Below are 12292 nucleotides of genomic sequence, written 5' to 3' on the forward strand. Positions count from 1 at the left end.
ATTTTTTTAAAAATGTGGGTGAGGCAGTTTTTCTTGCAACTCCTTTCCTAATTTAGCATGACGTAGAATGAAATCGTAGAAATGAAGGAATTTACTTGGAGATCTCACAATCAGAAGGGGAATTGTTTGGTTGCACAGCGGACCCTGACAGGGCCAAGGAATGGATTGAAGGAAATTGTCAAGCATGCATGTTGTTTTTAAGTGATACTTGAGACTGGGATGTGAAACAGCTGTGTTGTTGGGTTTTTTTTTTTTCTTCTTGTGCCAACTTTCCTTATTTGATTGATTTTCTCTCTGACAGCCCACTGTGCTGATAAATGTGTCCACGGTCGCTGCATTGCTCCGAACACCTGTCAGTGTGAGCCTGGCTGGGGTGGGACCAACTGCTCTAGTGGTAAGTTTCCACCTGTTCTTGTCCATCTCAGAGTGTTTTTGCTGCATGGGCCCCCCTGTCTGCAGCTTATCCTGAACCATGGGTTTCCCTCTTGTTGCCTATGCAGAGTATGGTGTGGGTTCCCGGTCCAACTCATGAAGACAGTTTCTTGTACATCAGTGTATATATTATGTTCAGAACTGTTGTCAATTGAGGATAAAGAAAGGTCCTTAGAAAGATGTCAATAGTCCGATGCTGGTACTTCTGTAAATATCAATATGTGTTCCAGAATTTAGGCTCCTTGGTTCAGGAAAGCTGTTGTGGTAACATAACTGTTATGTCCTAACTGCTCTTTTTACATGTTGACTGATCAAGGTTACTTCCATGGTGATTAAAATTTATCACTTGTTGCCTTTAAATCAGAAGTAAAATAGATATTTTCAATGCTTAGTATGTTTATTTTTCTCTGATATCTGGTATGCAAATAATCAGTACTCGCTCAGAAAACGTTGGGGAGAAATATTGGTCATAACTGAAAATTCACAAACATTTTGGTATTAAATCAAATGGTAATATGGTATATAATTTGTGTCCATTATGTTAGAATTATAATCCTATAATTCTATAATTAGAATTAGATTCTATAATTCTATATAATTCTATAATTAGAATTATTATAATATAGAATTCTATAATTCTATAATTTTATAATTAGAATTATAATTCTAACATAATGGTATTTTGGACTATGAACAGCTTGCACTTAAAACCTAGTATTCTTTATTAAGAGGATTAGGCAGTGGAATTTCATGTAATACAGTTGCTCTTCTAAATTTCACAGTTAAAACTTTGGTTTTCTGGCTAGCTCGTTGCCGCGCGTGTAATTGTGGCTACTTCCTGTCTCTTCGTACTCCCTTTTGCTTTGAAAAACGTGAGGGGGAATCAAAGTGCAACTGAATTTTAATGCCCGAAGTATTACGTTTAGAGAAAGGAAAGAATAGTTTTAAAAATTAGCAGGATCGGATGACAACACAAATTCAGCCTCATTTCATACATTACTATTTTCTGAAACTAGTTCGAAGGGATTTCAAGCCATTTGGATAAAACGGTTTTAAGAATTCTTACTTGCTTATGATTGGAATCAGGGAGATTACTGTTTATCTTGTTGAAACTACTTGTTTTAGGCTTGTGATCTCTTGGCTGTCCCCAAAACAGCATTTCCAGGACTAGTCCCTTGTGCTGCCCGTGCACAGAACATTCTGTGTGAAAGAGCCTTTTTATTGTATCTTCAACAGGGAGTGTGTGTGTGTGTGTGTGTGTGTGTGTCTTTCTGCCACTGAAAGGCTTCCAATTCCAATGGATAACTGTCTTGCAGGGTTTTGTTTTGCTTCTGCTGGAGATCAGGAGGAAAGTGGGCATTTTGTTCACATGCCGCAGAGGCAAATGTTTGGGATGTGGGATTTGGCTCACAGCCATTTTTCTGGCCGACTGACCTCAAATGCAATGTCGCTTTCATTAACTTTTCCAGCTTAAAAATCAGTTGCGCCTACACATTTTGAAGAAAAATAACTTTATTATATAAACTAGTGGCAATGAAAAGAGTGGACGTATTTGAAAAGTGAGATTTGTTACTAATTCCCTGGCAAGTATGTTGCAGTGGTTATTCAGAGTTAGTTTACCAAGAACTACACCTGCCTCAAGCTGAGAGAACAGACCAGATGAGTGTTTGTGTGAAGAAAAGGCTACATGAGTTTCAGACTTTCCAGAACTGATTTAGGCCTTCTAGAAAACAAACTGTTGCCTTATTTTGGAGGTGAGGCTTTCTAAAACGTAACTTGTTGCTTTCTTTTGGAATTCACTGATTTTTGCATGAAGCTTCTAGAATTCTGAGGACACCTCTTCTTTCCGTCCTAGAATACGATATTGACGCAAGGTTAAGTCTATTCTTTACAACTCACGTTTTGGCTTTAAAATGAACAAAAGCATAAATAAACACAGACAGTCTTCAAAGGTGCTCTGAGGAAAACATTTCTGATACCTTTTATCACATAAGAAAATGCTGTTCTGAGCTAGAGCGCTGTGTCTTGTTACCTGGGTTTTGTCTGCAGCAGTGACTTTAATATCACTTGTTAGAAAGTGTATAGTTTAATTACTCTAGGCCAAATAATTCCTGAAACAAAATGCACGCTCGAGTAATCTACTAAGTAGCACAGTTTATATGACCTCATTTCCAAAGATTCTATTTCTCTGTCCCCTCCTCTCTGGTTATTATTATGAACACACTGGATGATATATATTAGATCCATAAAATGATTGCCTTGATAATCAGACTAGTTGCTTGCATCGGTCAGGGTCCAATCCGGAGACAGAAACGACAATTACTTTTTTTTAAGCAGCCTTTTTTATTTTGGAACAGTTTTAGACTTATGGAAAAGTTTCAAAATGGCAGAGAGTTACCATATACCTGTATCCAGTTTTCCCCCTTGTTAATATCTTACCATTAGTTTGTCAAACTGACATATTGACACAGGGAAGTTTATGAAACATTGTTAACTATAACAGGGGACTGGAGTAATGAAGAATTGGCTAGTAGAATTAATAGCACTGGAAAGAACACAGGAATAGCAGATTTAAGGAGCAGCCACTACTTCTAGGGCTGAGACAGGATGTCCAAAAGGAATCCCCACTAGGGCTGGGATCCAGATGTTCCTAGAGAAGGTACGCCACAGCTCACTGAGCGGCAAGAGGCTGTACTATTCTGGTAGAATTGATGGACATCTGCCCTCTGGAATTTGCTAGAAATCTGCACTATAGGATGTTTGGGAAAGCTGTTTGTGGAGAAGTGTCTTACGAGACGTGCTCTGCTGCAGAAAAGGCCCAGAGGGATGCCAGCGGAAGTTGCTGGCTGACGGGTGCTGCTAGCCCCTAGCTAGCTGGCCTGCTAGTGTAGGAGCTGGGTGCTGAGAAGTGGCCCATGCTTCCGGGAGCCTGGAGCTGGGCTGGAGAAGCTGGTCGTGTTGCAGAAACTGGGCACCATGCAAGATGTAGGTGCTACGGAGCCGGATGCTGCAGAAGTGCCTCCCCCTGTGCTTGCTTGGCAGGAGCAGGGTGCTGGAGAAGCCACCTGCCCTGTAGGAGTCAGTTGAGCTAGCAGGCTGGAACCACCAAAGAGAACTTTCCTCCTGCAGTGTCTCTCTAGCGTCCTCTACAGATTGCTTAACATTTGGTCAGTTGGCAAAGTAAAACTATTTAAAGGGCCTATATTGTCTTTTGTAGAGCACAGGTTAATGGATAAATTTAGCACCGAGAGCCAATAAAGTGATAACTACTGTTACACCCAGTCCTTTGGTTACTGAGCTCCTCTCTGCCCATGTGTACATACATGTGAATTCTTGTACGTCAAGGAAACAACCCTCCATTTCCACCTAACAAGATGCAGCTCTCCGTCTTACAAGTAAAAACATTCTCACTCTCTTTCCAAAGTGAGGAGATACAAGACCCAACGGTTACATAGCCATTATGGATGACATGAATTTTTCCTCAAATTCTGTCACGGTTCCACTGAATATTGTGTTTGCTGGACTAAAATTGACTTAGAACTGCTTGTATATAAAATAAGATAAAGTGGAAAGAGAGGGGAAAAAAGAAAATAGCATCTACAAACAAACGCATGCATAGAACAAATGGAAGATATTAAAAACTGCTGCAGGCCTCCTTGCTGTCATTTGTTACAAGGCTATAACCGTACATACGGCTTCCTCTTTCCACCCCTCATTCTGTATTTTCCCCCTCCTCCCTCACACCTCAACTGCTTGGGGTTCATTACCTGGTGGAGCGACCTCAATCTTTATCCCCCTTGAAGGATCTGAATCTCCAGTTGTCCTGCCCCCCCCCTTTTTTTTGGTTGATTTCTCTGTTGACCTTTACTTCTGGGCGTGGAAATACTTCTTAGGAACCCACAGAATCTCTTGGCTTCCAGACATGGTTCTCCTTTATCCTACTGTGCAACCCAATTTCTGCCTGATAATCAGGATCATTCACTCCAGATAATCAGATGGCAGTAAATCAATACCTGTCACACACAGCTATCTCTGTGTGTGTGTTTTTTTTTCTTTACTAATGTACGTGGTAGAATAAGGAACAGGTACTTTCACAGGTGAAGGTTTACAAAGGCTTCCCTTGGAGATTTAATCTGACCGTTTACTTTGTCCATGGACGGATGGGTTCCTGTCTGTGACGTACAGACAGTCTTCCTGGATCTCAATGTATTCTCTGTATAAAACAAACAAACAAACAAACAAACAAAAAAAAAAAAAAAACAAGTGTGTCAGAAGACTGTACAAAGTTTCTTCCTCTGGAGTAAAATCATGATTTATTTGACTGAACTCAGACATATTGCTTCTTTTAAAATTTGATTAAATGATTTAAAAAAAAAACCTCACTCATATTTTACTTTTATTGACATTCTAATGCATACCCTAGCCTATATGACATCAATCTAACCTACCTCCATCTCTCCCTTCCCTCCTCTTCCCCCTCTCCCTTTTCCTCCCCCCAACATCCATCTCTCCATCCTTTCATCAATCTTCTATCCCTCTTCCTCTTTCAGGGCATGAAAAACAACTCCTAGAAGGCAGGCGCTGTGTGTTATTAATCTCGTTAGCCTCCATTGTGCCTGGCATGTGGTTGGAGCAGAGTGAATGGTTGTTCTATTTAATTAGATTGAATGAGCTGTATGATTCCATGAAGGTCATCCGCGTGTTCATGGTGTGAACTTTCATTGAGTGATTGCTGTGTGCAAGGAACTGTATTGGATGCTGGGGATAAGGAAACCCATGTGGAGCTTTCGCTGGCCTCACAGAGCTCACGGCTTCGAGGCAGGTACACAGAACAGAGGTGGCTGGAGAAAGCCAAAAATGGCACTGGGTACGGGAGTGAGAACTGGATATGGCATGAAGAGGAAAGAAGGGCTGGCAGAGATATCAAGAGGTGTGTAGAATCAGGGAGCTAGTGGGCAAATGTGGGGAGAGCTTGAGGGGGTTCATATCTGATGACCTTTCTTTGGGTAAACTGGCAACAGAGACAATCTGCCGACATGAAAGGGTGCCGGAGTTGGGTCATATTGATGATGATGATGACGGTAATAGTCCTTGCGTCCTTGGTATGTGCACAGCATCACCGCAAGGGCTTTATAGGAGTCACGTTTAATACTCGTGGCAGACGTGACATGGGTACAATTCTTGTTCCTATTTTACTGATGAAGAAACAGACGTGCCGAACAATTAAATGACTTGTCTCAGTTTAAACACCTACTAAATGGTGGAGGCATAGTCACATCCCCTTTATGGCCAGTCTTTTTAACCACAAGGGTACAGTGCCTCGTGAAATTGGAAAGGAGGTTTGGTTAAAGTGTCAAGGGTCCGTGGCCCTGAGAGGAATGAGAGCAGGAGGCAGGGGCTGACGGCACCAGACAAATGTGAAAGTAAGCATCCTGAGGGGCACCTGGGTGGCTCAGTCGGTTAAGCTTCAATTTCGGCTCAGGTCGTCATCTTGTGGTTTGTGATTTGAGCCCCGCGTCGGGCTCTGTGCTGACAGCTCAGAGACTGGAGCCTGCTTCAGATTCTGGGTCTTCCTCTCTCTTTCTGCCCCTCCCCTGCTCATGCTCTGTCTCTCTGTCTTTTTTCTCTCAAAAATAAACAAAAATAATTTAAAAAAAAAGAAAAGAAAAGCACTCTGAGAGATGTCAAAGGCACACTTTCAGAGATGATGAATTTTAAATGACACCCCTTTGGATGGTCTCATTTTGTAATTTTTAATTTCCTCATTTATAATATTAAGAATGTTGGGCAGATTATACTTACGATCCCTTTCCAACCTGTGATTTTATGTGTGGTTTTCTCTAATACTTACATATGTGCAATCCCTGAGACCTTTCTTTGTTTTGGAAACCCTTTAAAGCTTTTGCATGAGTAGCAGTAACACATTTGTTCTCTCAATCTATATAATCCTGTTTATGATTTTTCTAAACGTCTATAGAGAAATGTGTTTCTCCTCTGGCTATAGGGCACTTCCAGGATGCAAGGGAGAGCCCTAAATCAACCAGTAGCCCGCAAATAGCTTTCAAAGCTTGTTCTGCAGGCTTCTGAAATGAGTACCAAGTAGAGGCAAACATGGAAATTAATTTCGGTTCAGAAATTCGAAACTGGGGCTTATTTAGCCACCGATAGCGTTTCTGGTTAAATGTACTTGGAAGCAGTAAAAATATGCCTGGGAGGCAAGACTAGCTCAAACATTTTCAGGTACAACATTAGGAACACTGGTAACCTTTTATATAAAGCAGGCGTGCTGTGCAGCAGGGAGTAAGTAATAAGACTTTGCCTGCGGGATATTCCGATTGGGGAATCCATTTGAAGGATAGCGCAAGCCAGAAATCGTGAGACACAAAAAGCTGGCTTATTCCCCAGCAAGGTCTGCTGCAAAGCTCTATCGACTGGACACAATAGTTGGATCGATGGTGTCTGGGAAGAGAAGACGCTCAGAACCCAGTCCTCACAGTGAGTCGTTAACATGCCCAATCGCGCTGTCAGAATTACTTTAGAAATCGGGTTGATGAAGCAGCAGGACTAAGAGGAGATCTTTTGGGCTCACTGGTGTGGGGGCAGGGCATTGATGACAGGTGGGAAGGACGGAGCTGGGAAGGGTTCATCAGACCCGCCTGAAGGCAGTTTCGCTGATGGACTGCCCACATCTTTCGATAGAGGTCACAAGCACAAAATGCAGACTTTGCCTTTCCGAAGGACGCTGAAAACTGGGCTGTTCTTGGTTTCTCTCTGGAGGGTCAGGGAACCTCCTCCCCCTGCTCCCTCTAAACCCCGTGTTGGAGCTGAATTGCAGGAGTCCTGGCTGCTGTCTTTTTGGTGCTGTTTCTGGGCCTCACGTTCCTCGTGCTGAAATAAGGATGAGATGACCTAACCATGAGGATTAGATGACCCCGTAAGCTGTTCCCTGCTCAGCATTGTACCTGGTACTTACTTACAATTCTTTGTGTGACAGATGTGGCTTCCACTAGACTTCAGTGTGTGGGTGGAACAGTGGATGGAGATGCTCGTTGTGGACATCTTGTTTAGTCCCGGGGGGCCACCCCCTTGCTTAGCAGAAGCCTCTCTCTGTCCACAGTTGCTGGGCACGAGGTCCCCCAGACAGAGCCCTGGTGCAGTTTCCTGCATTATTCTCAACCTCGAACGTGGATGTCCTTACCAGATGGATTCATGTCTGGTTTACATTCTGGCTTACTGAGAACACTGCAGACGTTTACATTACTTGCGCTAGTCCACACGTGGTGGCTGTTAAAGACCAGGCTTGGCTGTCATGTTACTAAACTCCATTCCGTATCATGTATTCATGTGTTTCCTTTTTCTTTTCTTTCCTTTTTTTTTTTCTTTTGGTTTTCTTCAATATCCCTCTACATCTGCTTATCAGAAAATCGTGGTTCAACCTCAAAATATAACAAGATCTAAGCTTTTATTTAAAAAAAATTTAACGTTTATTTTTGAGACAGAGAGACAGAGACAGAGCGCAAGTGGGGGAGGGGCAGAGAGAGAGGGAACCACAGCATCCGAAGCAGGCTCCAGGCTCTGTGCTGACAGCTCAGAGCCTGACACAGGGCTCGAACTCATAGACTGTGAGATCATGACCTGAGTGCTACCTCTCCAATCCGTGTCACTGCCCTCTTTTAATCGGTGCTCACACAATAGCCTCTTTGATGCTACACCTAATTGGGCCCAACTGGGGTCTGTTCTCTGTAGTGACCCCAGAGTGACCTTGCAAAACTGTTCTGTAAAACAGAACTCCCCAGTATTTCCCATGATAGAATCATCGCCAAAGCTCTTTTTGACCTGTCCCACCCCTATGCTATCTATCCCTTGTCATCACACTTTCTCTCTGGGTATCGTACTACCCAGCCCTCTCCCTTCCTCTCATGGGACACACTGGTTTCAAAAAAAAATTTTTTTTAATGTTTATTTATTTTTGAGAGTGCGAGCAGAGGAGGGGCAGAGAGAGAGGGAGATACCGAATCCGAAACAGGCTCCAGGCGCTGAGCTGTCAGCACAGAGCCCGACGTGGGGCTTGAGTCCACAGACTGCAAGATCGTGACCTGAGTTAAAGTCAGACGCTTAACCAACTGAGCCACCCAGGGGTCCCCACACTGGTTTCATTTCTCCCTTTGCCCTTGATCTTCCTTCAACCTGGAATACTCTTCTCCCTAGATCTTTATGTGGCTGGCTTCTTTAGGCCAATCAGGTCTCAGCTTTCCCCAACCTTTATATATAAAGAGTATTCCCCATGATTCTTGATCACATCTCCTTTTTAATTTTTTTTATGGCACTGAAAATATTTTGTTTTGTTTTCTTTTGTTTTGGGACTGTCTTTCCTTCTGGGACGTAGGGCCCCTAAAATTTTGTCTGTTGTTTTCACTGCTCTGTAGCTAATTTGCTCACTTAATGTCCAGCACAGTACTGGGCACACAGTAATGCTCAATATATATTTGTGAAAGGAAGGAATAAAGGCATAAATGTTCCAGGAAAAGTAACGGATATAAAAGCAAGACATGAGAGATGAATAAGACTCCGACTCTTTGTTCAAGGAGCTTTCAGTTTAACAGGGATTGGAAGTATGTGCCCAAATACATAAGCAAAATATCCAGAGAAGTTAAGAAGGAAGTAATCATAAGTCTTCTAGAGAAAGGGTATGACCCTATGAAGGGTTCTTCCCTTCAGTGGCCTTAAGACAGTTTGGGTTCCTGTGGCTCTTGGCTATGTGTAGACAGGGGGCCCATTCTTCCTTGGTGACTTAGCAGAAGATTCCTTGTCCATAAACAGTCACCTGCAGTGAAATCATAGAAGCCAGGTGACATGCAATAGATGTGGTTTTCATGAACTATTAGGCAATGGGGATGTGGGAGCTCCTTGGCCTCAGGAGAGGGAAAGCTATAGTACCAACATCAAGGTTACTACTTGTAGAGGGGTGAGGCTTCTGACACAGCGGCCTCAAGAGTAAGAAAGGTGTTTGAAAGTCAGCCCTCATTTCAGCGGGTAACGCGGAACGGTTCTGCCATCTAAACTTCCGCGTATTATTTCTCAAGGTGGGGATTTTGTATGACAATGTGGAACTTAATTAAATGTGTACCACAATGGAGTAGGAGCAGTAAGAAATTAGGCAAAGAAATTCAGACTACAAATTATTTGCAATCACACAGCAACCAGTTTCTGACAGCACAAATGTGTTTCTTGGCTGTTCTGCTGAGAGTGAAATAATGATATGTATTAGGCGGTCCCAGAGCCTTATTTGTCACCATACCTGTAAAATGGGTGCACTGACACTTGAGTTTAGTAGAACTACGTGCATTTCATCTTACGGAGATATGTTGTTAATTGGATAAAATATTTAAGTGCTGTGGTGTATTACGTAGTCCGGTATCTTTCACCAATTATACATGATTTCTTACTGTTTGTGATTGTATGAGAGAATTTTTTAAAACACGTGAAAGTTTCTTCAAGGCAAACAAGAAATGGGGCCCATCACTGTGTTTTTCTTTCTTTTGTCAAAATCATCTTTTAATTCATCGACAACTTCATTGATTTTTAAAAGTTTGAACATTTGTACCTGTATACTAGAGAAATTAATCATATTTGCCATGTTTAAACTAAAAACGCAAAGAAAGTAGGGGCACCTGGGTAGCTTAGTCAGTTGAGTGTCTGACTCTTGATTTCGCCTCAGATCATGATCCCAGGAATATGAGATCACGCTGAGCGTAGAGCCTGCTTAAGATTCTCTCTCTCTCTCTCTCTCTCTCTCTCTCTGTCTGTCTGTCTCTCTCTCTCTCAATCTGTCCCTCTTCCCCACACTCTCTCCCTGAAATATTCTTTTAAAAGTATAGAAAGTAATAAGTGATAAAGACTATTCCAATAGAATAAAATAGAAGAGGTTGCAAGAGAAGCCTAGCTCTTGAATCATAAATGATAGGATCATCTTAAACCTCTGTGCAAGCCTAATGTCTTACTACTCACCACTATTCCACAAAACTAGTGAAAGTAACTTCCAAAGAAAGTTTAAATTTTAATGGAACTTCTTGCACTGGATGTTGGTATCTAAACTGTGAAGTTTTGTTCATACATTGAAGAAAAGCAGACCCTTAAAAAAAAAAAACCTTATGTTGTAAAATTAGTAATACATAAATCAGGTTTATCCATGTTATCCATTAGTTCTCAGAATAATTCGACCACATCAAAGTGAGAAACTTCTTCAAGACAGAAAATGTCTTAAGCAAAGTTAAATAGAAGCAGGGATGGGAAAAGATTTTTGCAATGTATAAAGCAAATGATTAGTATATGGAATTCATGAATAATTCCCACAAGTCAATAAGAAAAACCCCTCAACTTTAGAATGGGCAGCACAGTAAGATAATTTAGAGACCAGGAAACCTGATCGGCTAATAAGTTTATGAGAATATGCTTCTCTTTGTCATAATCAGCGAAGTACATAGTAAATGAACAAGATGTCATTTTTTGCCATCAGATTGGCAAAAGTTAAGAAGTCTGTCAGCACCGCATGTTGGCAAGGATGTGAAAGGAAGATTCCATATACCGCTCCCATGAGGGTAAATTGGCAGAGTAACTTTCGAGAGCAATTTTCCTGTCTCTAGAGTAAAATTCTAATTTGTGTACACCATAGGATCCAGGAATTTTACTCCTACTCCTTTGTCATTTGTCTACAGACGTTGCAGAAACCTTTGCTTTGCTTAAACTGGGGGATCTATTCTTTCCATCTTTGCAACAGTGAGAATTTGGCAACAACAGATAATGGCCATGAATAAGGGAAAATAGAAGTTTGCTAGAGGCTGTTAATATGGAGGAATGCTGTGTAGCCATTCATTCCTATAAATTGATATACGGTATTCTGTGCTAGCAGATATGTGATATTAATTGATCTCAATACCATCAGACAGGGTAGAAAAAGCAAGATGCACAGTGATGTATACATTTCATGTAAAGCTAATAAGTACATGAAATGATACAGTTTATTATTTCTGGACACACACAGACTAGCAGGATGCAGGTTAAAATCATGCGGTTACCTCTGAGGAAGGGGCAGGGAGAGACCTGGGAACCAGGCACAGAGAAGACAAAGGGGGCTTCATCTCTCATATTTTATTTCTCGCATCAAATGATGAAGCAAAGGGGACGTAGCATTCCCAACTGTTAATTCTAGGTTGTGTGTGCATGGGCCTTTGTTACAGTATTACTTGTAGTCTCCCATAGCTAAAAAAAAAAAAAAAGTGGTTTTTTTTTTTTCCAAGAAAACTGTATTATATTTTCCAGACCATCCAGGGAACAGTGAGGGCTTGGGGTCTAGTTTCCTCACTGTGGGATTTTAAGCAAACATTTAAGGCTTCCGCCCTTTGACTCTCACGTCCGGAATGAAGAGCTTTAGTACTTGCACAGTGGTGGTGACGAGTGCTTACTCTCCGGTGCTCCCCCGAAGCCTCACCTCGCCTGGAAACCTTCTCCCCATCCCTCCTTTCCTCTGCCCGAAGGTTCAGTACACACATAACATAGATCCTCTGTGTCCCTCGAGCATCCTGTGAACTGTAACACCTAGCACGCCTGCTTTGCGATAAGTCTCAGTGGGGACCAGTCTCTTCCAGCAGATCAAGAAATCCTGCTGTGGAACATGTCAGGCAGGATCAGGTAGTGTGTGTTCCTCAACAAACAGAACGTCAGGCAGGATCAGGTAGTGTGTGTTCCTCAACAAACAGAACGTCGTGGCCTTAGAAGATACTTAATATATGTTTCATGAAAAAAAAAATACGAGCAAAAGAACAAAAATATGGCAGGACTTTGTAAAGCAAGACACCCTGTA

General features: G+C 42.0%; 1 protein-coding gene across 4 annotated transcripts in view; it reads left to right on the forward strand.

Annotated features, from left to right (window-relative positions):
• MEGF10 (multiple EGF like domains 10) overlaps window positions 1-12292 on the forward strand; it is a 182796-nt gene that overhangs the window by 88728 nt on the left and 81776 nt on the right. For all 4 annotated transcript variants that reach the window (XM_007087800.2, XM_042983110.1, XM_042983122.1 and 1 more), the window contains one exon: window positions 302-394. In XM_007087800.2, coding sequence (XP_007087862.1) covers window positions 302-394 — 93 coding nt within the window. The remainder of the gene's footprint in view (window positions 1-301; window positions 395-12292) is intronic.

Source organism: Panthera tigris, chromosome A1 (genome assembly GCF_018350195.1).
Source record: "Panthera tigris isolate Pti1 chromosome A1, P.tigris_Pti1_mat1.1, whole genome shotgun sequence".
NCBI lineage: Eukaryota > Metazoa > Chordata > Mammalia > Carnivora > Felidae > Panthera > Panthera tigris.